At 44.6% G+C, this 24,608-nt stretch overlaps 1 protein-coding gene across 1 annotated transcript in view; it reads right to left on the bottom strand.

Moving 5' to 3' along the window:
* Positions 1–24,608, bottom strand: part of KIF26B (kinesin family member 26B) — a 368,595-nt gene that overhangs the window by 96,494 nt on the left and 247,493 nt on the right. Inside the window, exons 6-9 of the mRNA XM_006157282.3 lie at positions 10,969–11,175; positions 5,206–5,299; positions 3,456–3,718; positions 495–678 (exon numbers count right to left, since the gene is read on the bottom strand). Coding sequence (XP_006157344.1) covers positions 495–678; positions 3,456–3,718; positions 5,206–5,299; positions 10,969–11,175 — 748 coding nt within the window. The remainder of the gene's footprint in view (positions 1–494; positions 679–3,455; positions 3,719–5,205; positions 5,300–10,968; positions 11,176–24,608) is intronic.

The following is a 24,608-nucleotide window of genomic DNA, read 5'->3' as shown; positions in this document are numbered from 1 at the left end:
GGAATGTGTCTGGGTTTTTACCATGCAATTTCACTCATGGGCACAACCTGAGGAAGGCAGTCAGTGTCTGGCTAGGTATGCAAATCTAGGCTACTTAACACAGACAACTGTTTCTTTCAGACCCATCTAGTAGACTTGAGGTAATGATTGCTAACACATGGCCACAGTGCTTTGCTGGCTAAATGTTGGTCTTTCTTGATGAGAATCTTTAGGGTTTGTGGAAAAAAAAGATAACCATTAAGCAGTTGGTTTTCTTTTTGTTAAGTTTGTTCTCTCATTTTCCCATGGCTATTACATCTATAAATTATCTTTACAAAACAAACCTTTTGCTCTTGGACAGTTCAGAAGTAAACTTCAACTCAGACTCTGCAATTAGCTTGAATTACAAATCAGTGAACTCCAGACTGTCTTCTATTAAGAAAAGGTCATGACTGCCCTAGCTGAGGGGTGAGGGCTGATGGGACGGCACAGAGACAGTGCCTGGGCCAACTTACTTCCCCCTTTCCCACTCTTCTCCATGCGGTACTGGTAGATGTGCAGGGTGAAGAGCATATGGGAGTTGCGGTGGTCGTCCTCATCACAGTCCTGCTGGTTGCTCCGGCGGGAGGCAATGGCGGCGTCTAGGAAGAAGGCTGCCTTCTCTGCAGTGGGCGCCCGCAGCTCGCTCTGGTTCTGTAGCTGGAAGACAGAAGCAAAGAGCTGAAGTTTCAGGCTGAGGAGGTCTTGCCTGTGACTCATGCCTGACGGTGACACCAGTTCTGTTGGCTGGCTGTTCTATATAGTGAAGCCATGGGCCTCCCTCAAGTCAAAACTCCTGCTGGAACCAGGTCCTATGCTGATGTGCAATTCTCAGCTTAATTTGTATCTAAAAGCTAATATTGAGCACACCTGTTGGATGACACCCTTTTTCCGCCCCCCCATTTTACAACATAAGTACAATCTGTCAATAGCAGGTGTGAAAAGCAAATGGGTGTGTCAAGTGATCAATGGGAACAGATGGCCCATCCTTATCTCTGCAGAGGATAGCAAACTAACATCTGGGCCATCCATTTACCCAAGAAAACACCAGGCATGTGACTGCATCTTGATTCTAGAGATTACACTGTTTATGAACAGAGAGGTCACAGATGTGATTTTAGACCTGAGAGTGCTGGTGTCCCCCCAAAAGTAAAAACTTGGCTAGCTTTCACTTGACTCCTAATTTTTCAATTGTTGAATTAAAGCTAGTTTTAGGCCACATTTACTAGACTAGCAAAAGTAAGTATAAAAGGGCAGTGAAACACTCTTGAATGTCTAATCTGTATTTAAGAGATATCAATTTTTATCTTTAGCTTCTGAATTCATGTTTATTATATATTTATTAATTGCTTAAAGAAAGCATGAGGAGCAATGTGTCTAAATCTCATGAGAACTTGATCAAAATAATCATATTACCAGAATTTGACCAGCACTCCTTTTTGGAGGGACAAAAGAAAACTTGTATTTCTGATTTGGTCAAAGAATTGATTCATAGTATATGCCTTAGGGTCACTACAAATGTTGACAGTTTTGTACTCTGACTCCATCCCTATACTTTTGAACTGTGAGAACCAATCTTTGAAAACTGAGACCATCAAAATCTTTGAACTTCAAAGACAGGTTCTATTGTGTTCATGGCTTTGTATTTACTATAGAAAAGTAAACCGAATAATTTAAAAGATTTTTTCAACATGAGTTCAATTCAAAGACACTAGGCTCTTTTTCATCTGTTTCGCTTTCTATTAACCATATTTTTCACCTAAGTGGAGTTATATTCATTAATGGAGTTATAAAAGTGAATGGAGAGGCCAGCAAGTGGTATACTGGTTATGGTGGCTCGACTCCCATGTAGCTGACCACGATTCAAGTCCCATACCCGGTGGTTTGAAAATCATGCCAGGCATGTGTGCATGCATGCTAAAGATCCCAGGAGGAGAATGGAGGAGAAGGGATTGTGGTGTGGCCATTCCCCCTGAGTGATTTCTCACCTTCCCTCTCTCTGTCACTCTCTGGAGAGTAGCACATGCCCTATGGCAAAAAACTTAAAAAAATAAACAAAAGTGAATGGAGGGAGCAACAGGAGGTGTGGCAGTTTGGGCGCTGGACTCCCACATGATTCGAGCCCTGGACCCGAAAATCACACTGGGCACACGTGTATGCCTGCCAAAAATTTCTGAGAGGAGAATGGAGAAGAGATTGTGGCATAGCTATTCTCCCTGGGAGTGATTTCTCTTTCTCTCTCCCTCTCTCTCTCTCCCTCTCGCAAGCATATGTGCCCTATAACAAAAACTTTAAGCAAACAAAGTGAGTTGAGGTCATAGCCTATTTGAATATCTAGGAAAGGCTTGGCATAGGATCAGTGGGTAGGGTACCACTGACTGCACCCCAGACACTGTGCAGGCACCATCTGACCATGTTCTTTGCTTCCGAATGGTCATTCTCAAAGTGTGATCTTGGGGCCAGCAGCACTACTATCATAAGATAACTTGCTAGAAATGCAAACCTTGAGGCTCCACCCTAGACCTACTAAATCTGAAACTCTGAGGGTAGAGCCCAGTCATAAGTTTCAACACGTCTTCCATATGACTCTGATGCAGGCTAAAGAGGATCTATGAGGGAAGTGGAAGGATCTAAAGTGCATGAAGCAGGGATGTACACGGTCAGTTTTGAGCAGAGGGAAGAATAGAGGCCACGCAGTATCCTTGACTGTGAAAACCATCCCACTTGGGATGAGGCAGGTACTTACCAAATGGAACACTGACCTAAAAAGTAGGCATCTGACAAAACAAGAAAACAAAACCTACTCCTGGAAACTGCAAGAATTTCTGGTTCTGAATATGAAATAGGGAATCCCAAATCGTTCCTACATCTACCGTCAAACAGCAAGGGAGAGACACTCACAACAGGCATGACACCCTGAAAAGGCAAACCAGCTTCTCTTGGCTTCCATAGTTCTAGCAATTATATCACAGTTCTAATTAGAAAGTGGTTATTAGTTTTTCCTACAGCACTGCTAATCCGGCTATAAACCAGTGCCAGAAACACAGTTTATAGAGCCATAAACAGCCCCAGTAATGGCTGAAGCTATTTGTGCAGAGCAGTAAATATTTCGGTTTGTTGTTAAACAAAAGAAAGATTGTACTTTTTTCCCTTTTTTTTTTTTTTTCCTCTGAGCGTAGAGAAAGTTAATTCAATTCCCCCCTCAAATGCTGCAACAATTGTGGTTCCTGGTCATTGTCACTTAGATCCCAGGTACAAATATTTAGGTTGGGTGAGCAGATGGCCCCACAGCTGCAGGCCATAAAGTTCCAGTCCACTTTAGAGTAAACACTCTAAGCCTCCCAGGTTACGTGCCGAGTGATTCACGGCTGAACTACCCTAGTCTCTGAGACAGGGATGAACTACCTCGGGGCAAATCAAGTCCCCAAAGTACTCACCTGCGTGCCACAGATGGGGTCTTCGCAAAGGTACACGCCTGGGGACTGGCCGTCCTGCAGGCTGCCTGTCGCTACCTCTGACAGCAGGTCTCGCAGGTTCTCTTCTTTCCCCCACACCTCCACAGCTGAGATCCGAACAGAGAACCGGGCTCCGGTCTTTTCTTTCCGTTCATTTATCAGCTTGAAGAGCCAAGAGATGGCACAGGGAATGATGCCAAGGTTCTGCATGGAATCATCCTTTCCAATCATGGTATAGGATTTTCCTGGGAGAGCAAAGAAGAAAGAAAAGCAGTTTGAGTGTCCAGGCATCATTCCGTGGAGTCTCACAAATAACCAGAGATACAGAGGAAGATATGGGGGAGTGGAGAAAAGGGAAGAAGAGAAGTGAGAAGAGATGGGAGAAACAGTAAGCATTGGACAATAATAAAAGGCACTTTCCTGGCCCTACCGGTGAACTGGCTATCATAAATAATGCGAGAGCCCAAATGACAAGATTAAATCACATCATACCTTGAGGAGGATCACAAAGATCACGGCAATCCCATTCCGCATTATTTTACATATATGGGAAGGCAGGGACTTTTCATTACTATTGCAGTTCTTTTTATAGCTGCCCCACAGGTTAAATCCACATACTCGCACTTTATATCCTTTCTCAAGTTAAATGCTGTGTCTATTTTTATAGCATGAGCAAATTCCATTAAAATCTGAATCACTGCTTTGATCTGAGATCAGGAAGAGGAGACGGGGCCCACAGAAGTAGCAGAAGGGACATAGAAATGCAAAAAGGAATCTCCCTCAAGGCACACTTTTTGGAGACCCCCAAATTACTAACTTATTAATAAGCATGTAAGGTAAGGCCTCGTGAGCAGAGAGCCAAAGGTCAGTATTAATAGGGCACTGTTGGGGGATTTAAGCATCTCCCTTGTGGAGAGTGTTTGCTGCTTCTTCTCCCAGAGGCTTCAGTGCAGGAACGTTCCCAATAGCATCGGGACGATGAACAGCTAGGATGGCTGTCAGACTGCTTTGTCCAGACAGGTCTCAACGTGGTGGTGGGCATTTCTTGGAGGCTGGACCACTGGCTTTTATATTGGCTCCATCCACCAACCCCACATCCTCTTGGGGTAGGGGTGGGTGTGCAGGGGTGCCCCTTTGCTTCCCAAGCAGCCCCTGCTCAGGAAATGTACACATTAATGCACACTATCTGGGCTCGACTCTAACCTGGACTATGCAGGAACAACCTTATTATTCCCTCGTGCATCTCTTGGATTTGAAGGCTTTCCTATATGAATGGGGGTCTGCTTATAACACACACCAGCATTTCAAAAGCACAAATGGGGGAACCAGCAGTTAGCGTAATGGCTATGTCTCTGGACTCCCACGTAGTCGACCATGGTTCGCGTCCCAGACCGAGTGGCTTAAAACTCACGCCAGGCGCATGTGCGTGCGTGCCCAAGATCCCGAGAGGAGAATGGAGGAGAAGGGATTGCGGTGTGGCCATCTCCCCTGGGGGGGTAATTTCTTGCTTTCTGTCTCTCTGTCTCTCTCTGTCTGGCGAGCGCACGCGCCCTATAGCAAAAACCTCTCCAAAAAAAAAAAAAAGCACAAATGGTTATTCATGATTACCCAATTCAACAGCTATAAGAAACCCAACTATCCTTTCATATGAGGATCCTGAGACCAACAGTGAAGAATGAATGGGGCAATAGGGAACCCAACGAGCAGCACAAACAGTAAAGCTCTCACTCACCCAGCTTGGCATGGCCGAAACAGAACACACAGCCGTCTGCCCCATTGACCACAGACTGGATCACCTCTGCCACAGTCCCAGCACATACTTCAGCCTGCCGGACACAAGAAAAGGCAAACAGTGAATGGACTATTGGAGACATAAAATTGAGCCCACCAACCTGGGGCTTAAGGTCCCAGAGCACCACATTCTGAAGGGTCAGACCCTGCCATAGAGTCCTGGAGGGGCTCAGAACCCTGGGCACCTTCCACCCCTCGCAAGCCTGAACACTGCACAGTTTAACTACAGACTGCCCATCTGCTACACCATGGTACATTTCAGCGGCTGGATCTGCAGACCAGGTGGAAACAGGCTGGAATGGGAGCATAGGGTACTGCTATAGACCTCATTCCCTTTTGCCATCCTGGCCTCCTGGACGAGACATTTCAATTCTCCATTACCCCTGCTAACTAGATCCTTCCTTTACACACACACACACACACAGAGTTGATGAAATAGGCCAGAATGACTAGAGGGGAAAAGTTCATGTGCCATTTTAGGAGAGGGACCTTAAGAAACACTACAACTCTGATGCAAACAAAAGGTTTGTGATCTATGGAGGAGTCTTCAACATGTTCATGGAAAATGTGCATTATGAAAAAAGTCTATGCATGAATTTGAAACTTTCTTGCATCAAAATAAACTAGTACTTCAAGTCTCATCTTCCACGAACTTTTGGATGTACCCTCCAATCTCCAATGCCTGTTTTCTCTCCTGATCTCTCTCTTTTTTTTTTTTTTTTTCAATTCACATCTGCCTCTTTTTAAAACCAGCCTTTTCTTTCTTTCTCTACAGATACATTCACTGGGTAAAATGTCAGCCTCCACTTGTCAGTATGCTGCAATGGGTGTTCTTCAGCCTATAGTGTATCTTATCTCTGACTTAATTCTTTTCTTTTTTTTTTTTTTTTGAGAGATTTTTGCTATAGAGTGCCTGTGCTTGCCAGAAAAACAGAGAGAGACAGAGAGACAGACAACAAGAAATCACTCCCCAGGGGGGATTGGCCATGCCGCAATCCCTTCTCCTCCATTCTCTTCTCGGGAACTTGGGCACACATGCACACCTGCCCAGTGTGAGTTTAAGTCACTGGGTTCGGGACTCGGACCACGGTTGACTACATGGAAGTCCAGTGACACAGCCAGTACGCCAATTGCTGGTCCCAATCTCCAACTTGATTCTTAAATCCTCAGACAGGGACTAGGCTCTTGACAGCTTTTCTACTTCCCCATTCATAACCAAAAATACAGTGCTCTGCAAATGACAGGAAGTCAGTACATTCTGTGGACCAACTTGGTGACCTGGGAATTCTCTGACTAGCATCCACCACCTTTGTGGCAGCAGCAGGACAAGACTATTTGCTGTGTCCCGTCACCTTTGCCTCTGTCTCAGGGCGAGGAAGCATGGAGAAGCAGCGCACACACCGGGCGTTGCAGTCCTCAGAGCAACGTGCCCGCTGTTGAAGTCTGAGCGCCGGCAGCCTCAGCCGTGAATGCAGTTATTCAGCTCCAGGTTTCAGCAGCACAAAGAACCTAAGTACTGGGAAATCAATTTTTCTCTCTCAAGCTGACATGGAAAAACCACACTCCCAACCACTGTCAATTGTTCCAGGGTGGTCGCCTCAGCAACTCTGCTAGCAGTTCTTCATGGTCTAAGGACAGGACTGCTACAGGGACCACAGGACCTTTCACAGCCCCCAGGGCCTAGACCATGAGAGTCCAGTGTTAAATCCTGAGATTGAAGCAATGGAATCTTGATGGAACTTGCCCAAGGCACCTCTGCAGAGTGGAGAGAACTATTGCCTAAGGAAGTCTGCCTTCTTGGGATATAAAGCAAGGTACCGATGGGAGGCTGAGAGCTCACCTTGAACCACATATAAACTATTTGAAAAGCCAGCATGTGGCAAAGTGGTTAAGGTGCTAGACTCCCACATTGCCAACTGTGGTTCGAGTCTCAGACCTGGAGGCTTAAAAATCATGCCCAGCATGTGGGTGGTACCCAAAATCCTGAGAGGAGAATGAAGGAAAAGGGACTGCAGTGTGGCCATGCCTGCGGGGAGTGATTTCTCAATTTCTCTCTCATCGTCTTTCTCTCTGGCAAGCAGATGTACTCTATTTAAAAAACAAAAACAAAACAAAATATTCCATTATTGAGTCAATGGAAAAGATGCTGGTTGTGTGGACCAAGTGCCACCCCTGACTAACCTGTGCAGAGACCAAGAATAGAAGGACTGAGGAGTGGCCGTGAAGGGTTCAGGATGGGCAGGCAATCCCTTGCAGAGTTTGTGCCTGGTTCTCCACAGAAAAGAGAGTGGGCAGTTTGTCCACCTGCCGTTTGTGAAGAGCTCACAGCAAGGCCCTTTGCTGCTGTCCCTACAGATCTGAGAGAAATGCAGTCTTCCCAAACACAGACCTCCAGGCAAGGCCAGGTCTGCAGGAATACTCTGCTCACCCACAGGTCTGAGTCCTTCCAGCCCTTCCTCCCCAAGCCAGAGCCAGCAGAGGCTGTCACAGCAGTGGGTAGCTAGGGACCGCCATGGCCACAATAGGAAAACAAGGAACAAGGACTGTTCTCATCATTGCTTAGCTTCAGGGTGCTGATATCCTTAGAAACTGAGAGAAAGCACACTTTGTAACTGCCTGGGCTTACCACGGTGGAAGCTGCTTCACAGGCTAACAGCAAGACCCTGGGAGCAGGGAGCCACTCCACACACCTTCCCACTTAATGCTTCAGAGGCTCCAAGGGTGATCACCCCATGGGGGCTGGGCTGGCTAGGGCCAACAGCATGATATTAAAGTTAACAACAATCACATAGTAGTAAGATAGGGGGCTGCGTGATAGCATGGCAGTAAAATATGATGTTCTGCAAGGCTGATCCACTTGGGAAAGCTCCAGGTTTGCATCTGGAGACCTCCCTGGGCACACATGTGCCTGTTATGGGGATGGCTGAGGCTGGGTCACTGCATCAAGACCCTCTTGGGGCACCATCTCTTTCTGTCTTTCTCTCTCTGTGCCAGTGGCTGTCTCTCACTCTCTCTCTCAAGCTCATGGAAGAAACAGATGAATAAACTTTAAAAATGTTAATGTTAAAATAGTAAAAATAGCCAACACGTCATGAACATTTGCTATGTTCCTGGCTGTCCTAAGTACCTCATGTGTATCAACCCAATCACAATAGCTAGATGAGGTACATTTTGGCCATGTTCTCAGTATTACCACGCTGAGCAGGAAACATATAAGTTAACAGAGAATCCAGAAAGGAAGTCTGCTCAGGAAAGGCACTATGAACAAGTGACTTCATCACTGAGTCTTGGTTTCCTTGTCCGTGATACAAAAATAGCAATGCCTCCTTTTCCTAGCCCATAGAATTCTAGGCAAGGTCAAACAGGTTATGCACATGAGACCTCTTAAAAACCGCATTTACCTAGAAATATAATTCATTATAATATTGGAAATTTTTAAAGAGGGATTTTTTGCTATAGGGCATGTGTACTCACTAGAGAGACAGAGAGAGACAGAGACAGAAAACAAAAAATCACCCCCCAGGGGGGATGGCCATGCCACAATCCCTTCTCCTCCATTCTCCTCTCAGGATTTTGGGCACGCACATATACACATCTGGCATGAGTTTTAAACTTCCGGGTATAGGACTCAAACTGTGGTCAGCTATGTGGGAGTCCAGTGACATAACCATTTTGCCATCTGCTGGTCCCAATATTGGAAATTTTAAAAAAGTAAAATATTCTGAAATGAATAAAACTGCAACATAAAACACACTGAGATCTGGAACCAAGTATAAAGTGTAAACAAAGACTAGCAATAAAAATGGCTCTTCTTTCTGTAATAAATCTAAAACTCATTAACAGTCCATACTTAATTTAGGGTTAGCTTTAGAACTCTTACAATATAATGTGAATTTGCTTTCAAAAGTTTTAATTTGTGTTAATTATATTACCTGTAGGCCATTCATTAGGCTTCATGTCAGGTTCGAATTACTAAACCCATTGGGTGGTACAATACCAAACGACGTAATAGGAGAGAGAAATCATAGAACTGAGTCATAAAATTCTTTGTTTTCTTATGGAAAAACTCTTTGGGGGAACCATTTTCAACTTCCTGAGGAGGGAAGCCCATCACATGTGCTGTATGCCTGTGGTGTAACAGAGGAGCCTGTATATATGTCATTTCTTGCTGTACTCAGATACAACATGGAGGAACTTAGCAGAGACTACAAATAGGGACTATTAGCACTGCTGTCCTCAGGTTCTGCTGTGGGTTATTAGTTAAATATTACACATGTATTTATATAAATTCCAGGAACATTTAAGAAATATATCAGAAGGATGTAGGTGTTTGATGTCAAAATGCTGCCAAAGCAGGCCATTGTATACCAATAACCTGGATTATTTATGTCTGCAATGAGTTCTACACTCATGATCACTCCTCTGTCCCCAGGCCCTTGCAGGAACAAGAACTGTTGGTGCCACTAAGAAGCCCACATTCGCCACAGCTCTGGGAACCAGACCTATTAAGAACAGATGTCTACTGGAAATTTGAGTTTCACATCTGGTAGGATCTGTAATTCATTGGCTGCCTGTAGTCCAGTAATCTTGGCACCCTGGGTTCTCAAGAAGTTTCAAACCTCTGCTCATAGAAAACTAACAAAATTACTCCAATCCTGCACCCCACTCTGTGTCAATCCCCTTGCAATGTGGCTTGCAGCTAATCTAATCAAGACAGGGAATCTCTTCCCCACCTCTGGAAATTGGGTCAATCAAATACAGTAGAAGTGAAGTGGAATCCATTCTAAGCCTAGGGCTCAAGAGGCTTGCATGCATGGGTCCTAGAAACTGCCCTAAGAATAATCCCAAGCTAATCTGCTGGATGATGAGAAATAATGTGGAAGAGAGATCAATTGACTTGGCCAAGGCTATTCTAGACCAGCCTAAAGCCAGCCATGCTCAGACATATGATAACACCAAGCCAAGATACTCAGAGCTGCCTGTGCAAATCATGGCTGGTCCCAGACATGTCAGTGAGCCAAGCTAGCCCTAGAAGACCTACTCAGTGGACCTATGAGCAAAAGTAAATGCTTTTATTTTTAGCACTGTATTTTAGGGTGGTGTGTACTACAACAATAGGAAACTGATATAACAGCTATTCTCTGGCCTCTTTTTCTCCATCACTCTCCTGATTCAGGCCACGGGATTAAAGGTTGGCATCTGTCTCCCCACCTAACACTCCAGATCCTCAAAAGAGCTATAAACCTACCCTCAACTTTAGTCATGTATATAAAGCCCTAGGACATTATTTAACTTGAAACCAGTTTCCTGAAACATTTTTACACACTCACACCCAGGAGCCCAGGCAGGAGTGGGATTTTAATGGACCAGTCACCAGAACTTTAATGCTGTTCCCATAACATCCAATTCTGCCTGCTATCTTCCTGCTTCTCCGTGCCATCCACTCACTGGCTTATTCTTCCTTCTCCCCCAAGGATATATATTTTGGTAAAATCCCAGCACACTGATCCTGCCCAAAGTATGATACCTGTCTCAAAAGAATTGAACTATTCAATGGCATAAAATGACTTCTAAAGGTGGTTATGTAGATGGAAGAAATGGTCCAGAACACCTCCCTCCTCCCCACTTCCCAGCTCCCAGGTCCTAATGAATGAGTTAACACAGCTTTAATCAGGCCTGAGCCTGCAAAGGGGTTTATACCCACCTGAGAAGCATCTTGTGGAAAAACTGCATCAAAGGCAAACATCTTAGGAGGAACTTGGCTGCCTCTCTTCTGGAAGGCATTTTGACCTCCACAACTCAGAGGATCATACAAGGTGATTTGCTTCTTCCGGGGGTCTACTTTTAAGAAAGAGCTAGATTCTGAGGTATCTCGAGCCAAGGTGGAACAAATGCGAAGCATGACTTTCACCTGTTAAGAAACAAAGGTGAGCAATAACATTCATAAAGATGGCTGGATAGTTCATAATTGAAGTGTATATTATATACACCCTTATATACTCTGGTGATATAAATACATATGGCAGCACTGAACTCTCCCATGATAAATTATGATGAAATGTGCAATGAGTGAGTGACATGATTTTCACTGGGACATGGAAAAACTGATCTATTTATAATTACCAGGTAGAATATTTTGATATGTCCATTACTTTAATACAGAGCTAACACATAGTGCTCTTTGTCTTCCTATTAATATAAATTGAAAATTAACTGTGCCCTGGTGGTCCAATTACATAGATGAAAAGGTAAACGGGACTGCCAAGCTATAGGGGCTGGTGTAGTTCCCTTGAAGCTCACAGATCAATAAACCATGCACATAAAAGTTAGCTCTGTAATTTACTTCCCGGCTCGGCTCATCAGGACTCTGGGAGACAAAAATCCACAGTTATTAGTGTCATCATTAAAGGCCTGTGAAATGGCCTGTTTTTAATGGCCAACATTTGAAATGTGTTCCAAGGGGCAACAGTGATAAAAGATTGGTTTGCAATGTGTTATTTGGGATCCCATTAAGTGAGTGCAGAGAAGTTGTCATTTCAGAGAATGAAAGCATGTCTCTGCAGGAAACAGAAGGCAGTGCCCTTTCACCCACCTCTGAGTATCGAACATGAGCATCTCTAGTACTCACAGCTACCCCAGCCCCACTCCCAGGGCTGAGCGTGGTTCTAAGGAAATGAACAGCCTGCCTCAAGATTCCTAGGGTGAGCAGAAATCAAGCCGAAGCTGCCCACAGGTCTGTGCCGGGGAAATGGCAGCATTTGCTTTGTACCACCTCTTTGCTGCTATGTTGCTAATTCAGTCCAACAGTGATTGGCATTTTCTGTGAGCATCTAGTCCAAGCAGGCGCTGGGCTAATGCATGGAGCAGCAGGGTAGACAGACACAGAGTAATAATGCAATAAATTCTGAAGGTATGCCCAGGATTATTCTTAAACTCCTCTCTCTATCTTGCCTTTTGTCTACTATGTTGTCAGGTCTGATGAAAAATCTCTGCCATGCAGTTTTGGGGAGGAGGATGGTAAGTTTTTAATAAAATATTTCACACATATAGAAACGTTCAAAAAGTAATATATACTGTGCAGCATGGAGTGAGGTCATCCTCCTGGTACTTTCAGCTCCTTCTGAACTCGAGGACTTATTTGTAGTGTACAAAGCTGAAATGTAAAGAACTCCAAGGGCCCCCAGCTCATCAGATGTCCTATGCTGTGCCCAGCTGTGCTTGTCCTCACAATGTAAGAGCTCAAATGTGGATCTGGAAGCCAAGTGCATGGTGGACAGAACCCAAGGTTTAGACAAGGTTGACCTCTCGGGGTTCAAACCTTAGCTCTCCCAATGTGAGGTCAAAGAATGATAGCTGCCACTTTCTGAGGGTCTAGTGTGTGCCAAGACTGTGCTGTTATCTGTAGTATCTCATTTAATCCTCCCCATAATCCAGTGAGTAGGCAAACTTTCGCACACTTTACAGGTGAGAAAACAGATGTTACATAATTCACCCCAGATCAGTGCACCTGTGGGTGGTGAATCTAGGCTCAGATCCCAACTCCAGAGCCCATACTTTTCTATCATTCCCACTGCTGCCTCCCACAAATGCCAAACGTAGAGCCTCAGCTCTCTCCCTCGTACAACAGAGATAACAAAACCTCCCTTGTGGGACTGTCGTGAGAATTCAGTGAACTGACATGTGACATACTGAATGTGAAACTGGGCACATGTGGGTGCTCCTTCCCTCTGCTCTTTACCTGTCTCCCTCCGGATCTTGATGTCCTATCACTTCCCAGTCACGGCGTTAACAGGGTTTAAAAATTCCTTTCCCTGGACTCTGGGGACCATGAATCACAAACAGGGATTCAGGAGGGTCTCTACAGATAGAGCTCTGAGCCTGTCAAGGCTCCCATTAGTAAAACACTGGAAAACCCCATAGCTACTGCACATGGGAGAAAAACCACCACGTTCATTTCATATCATTTCTCCATTTCATTCTGGCCACTGCCTTGCTCACTGTGACTTTCTACAGTCTGAGTTCAGTCCCATTCATTTCTGTAGCTCTGCCCCAGTTACGTGGCAGGTGTGCTAATAATGTGTACCTGCAGTACACCTTTTGGTAGGTGTCTGGGGCCTCCAGGCTTTCCGTAAGTAGATCTCCTAGCTGAGCCTCTGAACATTACAAGTCAAAGATGATGCAACGCCAGGCAGAACTGATGGAGCCACATGGCCCACTGCTTTTCTATTTCACAATTTTGCATGCAATTTCTGGGTAACTAGAGGTACTGAATGTAAAATATGAGCTAAGTCAGGCAAGGGCCTACACCGAGAAGCAGGAAAGAAGGGGCTGAGCTAGTGAGTCATTTGTCCAGGAGGGACGCTGCTGCATCTTAATGAAGTTCATTTTCTGCAGACTGCCTGCCGATCCTGGTTGCTGGGCTGGCCAAAGTGATGCACAGTTCTTTAAAAACCCACTGAACTCTGAACTGGGGGAAATGCCATACGCCATTCTTTTCTTTGCAATTCATTTAAATAAATGGAGATTTTTCTCCTTTAAAGGAAGGAAATTGAGTTTTTCTGCTTCACCTCATGTCATTATTCCCTTAGTCCAGCACTCCACTTCCTGCCTAATCCTCGGTAATTAAAGTGCTTAGGAGATACCACTCGTGATCAAGAAAGACCCTCAGACTTCTTGCCAGAAGTTCTTGCTTTTGTTGGGTTCTTGGCATGGCCTTCAGCCCCTCCCCTTTCTACTGTTAGGTGGAGGGTCTGGGCAGTTGTTAACATGCATAGTCTCAAGGCCAAGGGGCCAGTCTTGGTCTCACTCCCCTGGGCAAAGCTGGGGGGAGTGGGGTCCAGAATGTTAAAGAAACAGTGAAGTGGGGCAAAGAGGGCCTGACACCCTAATTCCAGTGACAGCAGGTTGGCACTTCCCGCACCGAAGTTCCCGCTGGCTGGGACCCACTTAGTCTCGTTTGTCTAATTATTCAATGGATGGTGTGAGACAGCTGTTGCTCTGGGCAGCAGTCGTCTTTCTGTCCTGTTCATTAATCATTTCCACATCTCATTCTGGCCGGCATTAAGGAGAGAGGGAGAAAGGAACTGTGAGACGCTCATGAAGAGAGGCAGTGCCTCACTCCCGAACTTCACGGACACTCCATCAATGCAGAGGCAAGCGCCGGCTGCCACACAGACTTACTGGAGGCTAATGAGCAGCAGCCCCATGATCACTCACCGCCATGGCTACACGTGAGCTGGCAGACAGCCCTGCTTGTCCCCCGTCACAGGGCACAGCCACATGGTGAGACCAAGTGAGGCTTTTCAGGGCCTGTTTCTCTACCCAAAACTGTCCAGATAGAACCTTCTTCAGACAGTAAGGCTCAAGAGGGCTTTGAACCAATTTTTTCTTTTCTTCTTATTTTTTAAGAATTATTTCATTTTATTAATTATTATTATTATATTTTACATTTGCACTCACAGAGAAAGACAAAGAGTGGTGGTGGGAGGGGGAGAAAGCAAGCTGCCAGGTCCAGGACTCGAACTGCAGTTGGCCATACGGGAGTCCAGCACCTTAACTGCCATACCATCTACTGGCCTCAAATTTTTTCTTAAATTTTATTTATTTTTTTCCCACGAACAAAAGGGACAGGGTCAGGTTAGGGGGAGGAAAAAGGGAGAAAAAGAGCATGTGCTCACACTGATTCTACAATTCACCCTGATCTTTTTGCCAGTCTTGGGTCAAAAGACACGTGTGCCTGGTATCCTCCGGGAGTTCATTGGACTTGAACTAGAAGCCTTCCCATGTGGGACTACCTCGCAGAGTTTCTGTGTTTTACTGTTGCACCACCATCTGGCCCTGACTTTAGACAAATCTGACTGTTTAAAAGATCTCTTGCCAATCAGGAAAAAAAACAAAAACAACTACAGGTGACAATAAGGTCGTCGGAATAAGAAAACTCTGTCACTCATTCTCATGGTGAGCTTTGTTTAAACTCATAGATGCTGGCAAAAGGCCCTCTGTGGACCCATATAAAACAATGGGCTGCAATCAAAGCCTCTCCTGACCAAGATAAAACCCTGCCTCTGTTCCTCTTCTTCAACTCTTTGGGACCTCTTCCGATTTGATGGGAGCTTGCTTTTCTTCCTCCTAATAAACTCCTGCTTTACTATTCAAAAGAACAACAAAACAAACAAACAAAACCAATGGGCTGTTCCTGGACCTGTGTCTCGGTTACAATGTATGCTCAATAAGTATGTATAGGCGATGATAATTAGTTTTTCCCTTTACAAGGCTACAGGCTACAGAATGAAGTGAACTACTAACATCTCTTGGTTCCTTCACATCTCTATTACGTAACTCCCTTTACACTGGTTAAGTCCACAGACTTTCAGGAATCAACTCAGTAGAAACTGAGGTCAAGGTGCTAATGGATCAACCTGACCAGAAATATTATTTGGCATCATTTTTGTCTCAATCTCAGCAGTATTAGAATTATCTTTAAGCCATCCACAAATATTCTGGAGCTCCTGAAACATGTCTAGAAACTGTTCTCCAAAATAAATCAGAGACAAATAGAAAAGGGTGATCAAAACCCACCAACGGGGAGCATGATGGGAAAAGTAGAAAAGGTGAGAGTCAGAGGGATTTGGGAAACCTAAGGGGTCATCGAGTGACAGTTGGCCCAGCCACACTGCAGAGCCAGTTAGCACCCCCTCTAGCCTGGATTCCTCTTTTTTCTTTCCCTGCTATGCAGGGAAGTGGCAGTGAGGGTGATGCTGGGTTTCTTGTGGTGAGTGTAACCCCCAAAGTGTTCATCCTGTCTCTGAGTCTCATGAGAGAGGCAAGGTATAAGTGAAAACCTCAGTTGAGGACACCACGCCCTGTCTCGTCAGACCCAGCAGGGAGGGAGCAGCGATGCCATGTTGCCCTCAGTGGAGACCTTGAAGTCTGGTTTCCACATGGTTTTGGATGAGATTCAGCTTCAAAGGGAAAAGTTGGAGGAATAATGAAAGGGCCCATTGTATCTAACGAATGCATCTCCCCTCTTGAGGTACAGGGTATGATGGGCACTGTGGTGACCTAAAAGCTGAGACTGGGTTCCAACCTAAATATCACCACTTCTGGGTGGCTATGTGGCCTAGAGTACCAGCCTTGGCTTCCTCCTCCCTACACTTGGCTTGTTGTGCTACCTCCCTGCAAGAATAGCTATGGCCTTTCAGCACTGTGGCCGCAGCATGAGTATGCTCAGGCTTCAGAAGAGGCTTGCCTCTAGTGTTCTCTGCTGTGGCAAAAAGGTCTAGTTGGACCCCAATGAGACCAATGCAATTGCCAATGCCAACTCCCATCAGCAGATCCAGAAGCTGATCAAGGATGGGTTGACTGTCTGCAAGCCTGTGACTGTCCGTTCCTAGGCTCAATGCTGGAAAAACACCTTGGCCTGCCAGAAGGGGAGGCATATGGGCACAGGGAAGTGAAAGGGTATGGCCAATGCGAGAATGCCAGAGAAGGTGACCTGGATGAGGAGAATGAGGATCCTGCGCCGGCTGCTCAGAAGATACCGGGAGTCTAAGATTGACTGCCACATGTATCACAGCCTGTACCTGAAGGTGAAGGGGAATGTGTTCAAGAACAAGTGGATTCATGGAGCACATCCACAAGCCGAAGAAAAGGTGGATTCATGGAGCACACCCACAAGCCGAAGGCAGACAAGGCGCACAAGGAGCTCCTAGCAGAAGAGGCTGAGGCCCGCAGGTCTAAGACCAAAGAAGCACTGGGACCAGCAGTTAGCATAATGACTGTGTCGTTGGACTCCTGTGTTGTCAACTGCGGTTCGAGTCCCGGACCTGGTGGCTTAAACTCATGTCAGGCGCATGTGCTTGTGTGCCCAAAATCCCAAGAGGAGAATAGAGGAGAAGAGATTGCAGCATGGTCATCCCCTCTGGGGGGGGGGATTTCTCACTTTCTGTCTCTCTGTCTCTCTCTGTGTTTCTGGTGAGCGTAAGTGCCCTATAGCAAAAACCTCTCAAAAAACAAAACAAAACAAAAACAAACAAACAAACAAAACAGACCAAGGAAACACACAAGCGCCATGAGGAGCACCTCCAGGCCAAGAAGCAAGAGATCATCAAGACTCTGTCCAAGGAGGAAGAGACCAATAAAGCTCCCCGTCTCTTGTCTGTACATAGTGGTATTGGCAGTTACTCAGAAAATTGTTTAAGTAAAATAAGCCTTAAAAGAAAAAAAGAATAGCTATGAAGAATCAAAGAGAAAAACAGACTACAAACCACCACATAGCTGTAAACTCTTGGGTCAGTCAATTAGAAGATAGTTAAGGTGGTTTGATCCCGCAGATGTGACTGTGTTTTCAAGTCTTGGACCCAGTGGCTGGAAAAACATGCTCCTCAAAAGGAGGGAGAGTTGGAGGAGGAGGGATTGTGGTGTGACCATTACCCATGAGAAGGTTGCCTCCTCATTTTGTCTGTCTCTCTCCAATAAGTACACATGACCTCTGGCAAGTTAAAAAAAATTAATGTAAATTATTATCTTAAACATTTTCTTAAGTTTACTTATTTCTTTCATGAGCAAAAGACACTGAGAGAAAGCACCCTCAACAGGTTCCTGGCACAGCAGTCCATCCGCAGCTCCAGCCAGCCGGCCCCAGATCATGGGCACTTGCTGAACTCAGTGAGGACTCCAGACACAAACCTAGAACCTTCCCATGTGGGTCAGACTTGCAGAGTGACACATTCTACTGCTATCATCTACTGCCATCATTCGGCTCCCAGTATTATCAAAAGAAAGAATGAAAGAAGAAAATAAAAGAGAAGGAATTCATTTCCCTCAAAACCAGTGGTATAAAACAAAGTTTCTACATCAGATTAATGACATTAGAAGCCTTTCTCCAAAGCATAATATTAAAAACTAGGGACCAACGAATGGCATAATAGTTATGTTGTTGGATCCACATAGTCAACTGAGGTTTGAGTCCCAGACCCAGCGGCATAAAACTCAACACCAGGCATATGTGCATGCATGCCCAAAATCCTGAGAAGGGAATGGAGAAGGGATTGCAGGATGGCTATCTTCCCCCCAACCCCGGTGTGTGTGTGTGTGTGTGTGTGTGTGTGTGTGTGATTTCTTGCTTTCTGTTTCTCTGTTTCTCTCTATCTCTGTTTTTCTCTGTCTCTCTGGCGAGCACATGTGCCCTATAGCAAAAATCTCTAGGGAAAAAAAAAAAGCAAAAACTTTTCAATGAGCATACACAGAAACAAAAGACAAAAATAGTTCTTCCTACTCAACCAAAATGAGAGAATATATGATCTGCTTTTTCCTTTTTTTTTTTTTTGTAAAGAAGAATCATCAATGCAAAATTTAATCTAAGCATTTAAATGTTAAAAGCAGTGTTTTCCATATTTTATCTTTTTTTTTTCTGTCTTGATCAGGCAATGTGATGGATGTGCTCACCCTGTCTGCATATGGTACATTAGCCACATTGGGAAAATTCCTAACCCTTCCAAGTAAGATGATTGGAGAGATGGAAACCTAAACGGTATATGCTTCCCAAAGCATACTCTCAATACACTCGCTTTTCTGGTCTATTAAGAAAGTCAAGAAATTCAGCAACCTTCCCTATCCTTCAATGACATGACATGCTCCAAATAGATCATAAAAGATTCTGATGAAGGACCCGTTTCTAAAAACACACAGCAAGGAACTGAGTGTGCAATTTCCTAGCCATTATTTAAAGAGCTCTTTTCTTGGGATATAATGTAAGATTATATTGCTAACTCACCACTGGCATATTGAACTCCATAAATATGACTTTCCTTTCTTGTTTTTATTTACCCAGCGTGCCCACTTACCCTGACAGAGAGATAGGTGACAATGTTCAAGTAAATTAAAATTAGGTTTCATAAAGGGAGATGGCTGAAATGCTTTTCTGGCAAATTTTCCATAAATGATCTGAGATGACTTTTCCTGAAGAAAGATCTTAATGATTTCCTGTGACTGAAAAGGTTCCAGAGTGTTTTAGGAAACCACAGAATCATATTCCAAATAGCAATGACCTTGGAAGTCTCAGATAACTCTGATACCAGCTATACAGGGGAGAACCAAGACTGCTTTAATCTTAATTTAAAGGAAGGTTTTAAACATATCTTACACCGTCATCCTTCCATCAAACCACAGTTACCATTGCAGAAGCACAGATGTGCACCTAAAAGGACCCCAGAGATCCTAAGAGCAATTCAATTGTTAAAAAATAAAACTAAATTGGATTGAATTTCTTTGCATAAAAACACAATAATAATCCTGCATGAAATGTCCACCCGGGACAAGTCCAGAGTCATTCGATCCAGTGATGAATTTAAAGGAGAAGGGCAAACTACTGGAGCCGAAGTGAATGCCACAACAGGTTTTTGCAGTATCTGCTTCGTGCGGATAAAATAAGCCAATCAGCCATTGGCAAAACCACCATAACTTCTTTCCAAGTTTTACCAATCTTAGAATTAATAAAGGACTTTCTCATATCTTATTTGCATTTGGATCCCCCCACAAGAGCTTTGTTAAAGAAATACTATTACCATTTTTATTACCACCATCCCTACTTTGAGGTTAAGGAAATTGAGGTTCAATGTACTTAAGTGATATGCCCAAAGCCAAATGCCTGGCCGCAGCCTCTGAACCACTCTTCCCATGCAAGCATCCTGGGTTGCAGCCAGAGCTGACCCACCGTTAGGGAGACTGGGGTGGAGGTGGGGTCTGTCCCTGCAACACGGGTGGCTGGCTTCTCTGAGGTGCCAGTAGGTGAGCTCATGGGGCGTCAGACAGCAAATAATGAGCAGCAATGCCATCAGAGAGGGAAGATTTACATTATTAAAAGCCAGATTGGGAAAGGTGACAAGTGGTAGCACAATAAAGCTAAGTGTGAGGGAGCATGTGCACGAGAAGAAAATGGAGCCCAGTAATGAGATGTACTCTACAAAGAAGGGCTTCAGGGAGTAGAGGGGGAAGAAAATTCCCTGAAGCTCTTCATCAACATGCATCTGTCACTAGGCAAGCCCAGCAAGGAACTGCAATGCTGCAGGGAAGGAGTATGAAGCCAAGGAAAAAAGCCCTTCCCTGGGAGGCACTGCTAATGGCTGGGCAGCCGTAGGGAACAGGGTTCCTCGCACCAATTAGCAGGCTTGGAAAAGAGCTGGCCAGGCTGTGTGGCTGGAGACAGACGTGTTTCAGGGGCTGGTCTGTCAGCAAGGATTGGAACTCTGACAGCAGCCTATTTAGGAGATGCCCTAGCTCTCCACTCATTGTAAGAGGGAACATCTTGTAAATGGATGAGGTGGTGCCCAGATACAATCACAGGCATTCTCAGGTTTGAAGTAGAATGGAATGTGGGATTTTGAGGTGTCCCTGGATGACCCACTCTGACATCAGTGCCAGCTACTGGCAGAGCTTCCTAACTACGACTTACATGGAGGATGGCCTGGAGCTGGTGGGCACAGGCTCCCAAGACAGGCTCCTGGGTTTCAGCTCCAGCAGTGCCATCTCCTGGTGTCCATGCACATGTGATTAAGCTCTTCTGTGCCACATCTATAAACTGGTTGTCACAGTCGTACTAGCCTAGCAGGATTTATTACTGTCACTGTTAAAAGAACAAATGCCTGCCACATCCCTTCCCATAGTGCCTACTACAAACAAGTGTTCAATAAATATTAGTTTTTATTACTTTATTATTATTATTATTCCTATTGAGGCTACTGAGTCTATTGGAAAAAATCAGGAACTTTGCGGCCAGGCAGATCCCTCTTCTTGGTAGTTGTGATGATGAATGAATGAATGAATGAATGATTTCATGTTTCTGCCATAGGGTACATATGCTTGCCATAGAGACAGAGAGAGAGAAACATGAAAAATCAGCCACTAGTGGGGATGGCCATGCCACGATCCCTTCTCTACCATTCTGCTCTTGGAATTTTGGGCCACACACACATGCCCTGTGTGATTTTCAAGCAGCCAGGTCGGCAACTCAAACCATGGTTAGCCATGTGGGAATCTAGTGCTTTAACCACTACACTACCTGCTGGCCCCCATAAATGTATTATTTCAACACAGCTTTTCTCATCTGTAGGTAGTAGATAATCCCCTATTTTAAAGGGTTACATGATTATCAGGCAAATAATCATGTTAAGCACTTGGTGCAAAGTAGGTCTTCAATAAATAGCAGTTATTATTACCTTGAACCTATATCCATGTTGGTGCTGAAAGAACTCATTGCTTCAGAAATCTAAGAGAATGTCACTGCTCTCCCAGGTCTCCCTGTAACCACCTTAACCTAGGAGTTTAGGAGACCTCATCCCTATATTCTCAATCATCTAATACGCGTAGAGCTGAGGCAGACTCAATGCTGGCCTGAGGTCACCCAATGTTTACAGGTGCAAGATTAAACTTAGGTCTTCTGACTCCTACTCTCTCTTTTGCTTGACTTTTGATAAATAATGGGTCAATGACCACTGATGATTTTTCTGCATACTAGATAGAAAAACTATTGTGGTTAGAAATGGGAAATACTGTCATGAGCAGATGATGTAATGGCTATGTTGCTGGACTCCCATGTAGTCAACTGTGGTTTAAATCATGGACCTGGTGGCTTAAAACGCATGCTAGGTGAGTGTGTGTGCATGCCCAAAATCCCAAGAAGAATGGAGGAGAAGGGATTGTGGTCATACCCCGTAGAGGGTGATTTCTCTCTTTCTGTCTCTCTGTCTCTCTGGTGAGCACACACGCCCTGTAGCAAAAACCTCTCTTAAAAAAAAAAAAAAAAAAAAAAGGGAACTACCAGGCCAGCAGGTGGCGTGGTGGTTTAGGTACATGGACACATGACTGGCCATGGTATGAGCCACCAGCTTTCTTGCTTTCCCTTTCTCTCTCTGATCAAATTTAAAATGGTAACAATAATAATAACAACAACAAATAAATGAAATAATTCTTTAAAAAAAAAAGAAATGGGAAATACCCACTCACAAAATAAATGTATCATGGTAGAAATTTTTTTTTTGGAGAGGTTTTTTTCGCTATAGGGCACATGCACTCGCCAGACAGACAGAGAGAGACAGAGAGACAGAAAGCAAGAAATCACCCCCTGGGGGGGATGGTCACGCCGCAATCCCTTCTCCTCCATTCTCCTCTCGGGATCTTGGGCACGCACGCACACGCGCCCAGTGTGAGTTTTAAGCTACCGGGTCCGGGACGCGAACTGCGGTCGACTACGTGGGAGTCCAGCGACATAGCCATTACGCTAACTGCTGGTTCCCTCATGGTAGAAATTTTTGTGAAAAGCAGCAGTGGGCACTCTTTAAATCAGAATTCTTTCAGATGTACTCAGTGTAGATTTTGGCACTTATTGTTAATCGAGGGCCCATTTACCACTAAAGCTCGCTCATGTGTTACGACTAAAGAGCTAAATAATAGATCTGTCGTTAAATAGCAAGCACTCAAGAAATGCTGCATCTGCCGATGCAGACTTGTCTGTCACCACAGAGATGCTGTTTGGCTCAGAAAACAACAGGACTAATGGAAAGTTGCTCTTCTTCTCTGTAGCTCACTTTATTATAAATATGAAAACCACAGCTTACTAACATGACACTTGATTTAGTGTCTTCTATACCTCATTGCCAGGTTCTTCCTGGTCCCGTCAATTTCAATATCCCTCTACTTCTGGCCTTTGACTTAGATAAATAAAACCCAGAACTCTGAAAATCAGTCAAGTAAGCCAGTCAGGTGTCTGTTTGGAAATACTAGCTATCAGATCCACTCTGGAGTTTGGCAAAACACCATAACAAACAGCCTAGTTATCTTAAACAAAAAGGCAACAACTATGATCACCCAATAATTAGGTATTTATCTTTCTGGCATTCATCCCTTAAGTCCATTTTCTTTGTAAAACTGTCTTTTAGGAATGCAATGCTGGCTCCCAAGTTCTATTAAATGTGTGCATCTCCCATGAGATAATTTCGTTCCTGGCAGTAACTCTTAGGCATGAGACCTGCCTAGAACTTGGGGGTGACAATGCTAGCCTGCATTCTCACTGCTGCCAGGGCACAGGTGGCAGGTAAATCAGCACAGCACCCGTTCAGTCCTTCATTAAGGCCTTTCCAGACTACGGGACCACATGCCCGATGGTGGGAGAAGAGGCCTTTGTCTCAGGGTCCGCTGGCAAAATTGGGTTTGAGGCAGGGTTGGGGAGTTCCTTCCTAGAAAAGCCACGGGCATGCATACTCCAGAGGTCAGCTTGTTCTCCTGCTGGGAACTCCGCATCCTTCATTCCAAAGAAGGAAAGGAAGAAACTAAGGGAATCATGCTCATGAGAAAAAGCATCTGAGAGCTCTCTTGGATGAAGAGGTTGAACTCTGGTACAATCTCATATAAAGTTTGGAATTTTAGGCAAATTTAACTTTCATCAAAGCCTGAAATGTACTCAATGATCACTATAAACAAACTCTATATCTCATGACCACCCCACATAAAAAGACGGAACAGGGAGCAAGATGGATTAACAAAGAGATAATGTCACTCTAGGTACCAAATCTTTGGACCCTTGGTAAGGTTTACAGATGTTCATTCTCATTTACCCGGTCAGTGAGAGGAAATGCAAATGTTCGATAACTACCCACAATTACCCCAATCCTTTCTTCATCAGAGCCCTCATTCTTCAGGAGTGCATCTGATCAATCCCACTAAGCGTAGTTAAACACACAATGTCCTGCACCAGGGCTGCAAGGGAGAGGAAGAGAAAGGAGGCTTGGAAGATAGAGAAAAAGCTATTTGTGAGTTTTAGGCCTAGAACTAAAGCAACTTTAATTCTCAGCTTAACTCCAAAGAGCCCCATGCTTATCACTGCCATTTTGTTAGAAGAATGGGAGGGGATCTGATTAGAGTGAATAGCCTGAGGGAGGCGAAGGCCATGATGATAAGAAGAGGGGCTGGGTGAAGCCCAGCTGGAGAAAAAAGCAAATGGTAAGGAGAGGCTCCTGCCACCTCCTGCCAGAGGCAAGCTACTGGCTGCCCCTCTAATTCCCTCTACCTTGGCAGAGAAGGTCTTGCTGGCAGCAGGAGATCAGGTCAAAGCAGAATGGTAAGTCTGATATGGAGGAGGACTAGGAGGATGTGTTTTCTCTTTACTTTCTTCTTAAAATGTGTCAGATGGAGGATCAGATAGAAGTTAGGGAGGGAAGTATCAAGTATATAAACACAATATTCACCTAATCACAGTTTTCTCTAAGGTGCATTTGGTAAGAAATAAACAACAACTACAACACCACCAAACTAAGGTATCTACCCATGTTCCAATAATGTGAATTCTCTTTG

The sequence above is a fragment of the Tupaia chinensis genome, unplaced genomic scaffold (assembly GCF_000334495.1).
Source record: "Tupaia chinensis unplaced genomic scaffold, TupChi_1.0 Scaffold000532_1, whole genome shotgun sequence".
NCBI classification, from domain to species: domain Eukaryota; kingdom Metazoa; phylum Chordata; class Mammalia; order Scandentia; family Tupaiidae; genus Tupaia; species Tupaia belangeri.
This window is presented reverse-complemented; position numbering and strand designations above follow the sequence as displayed.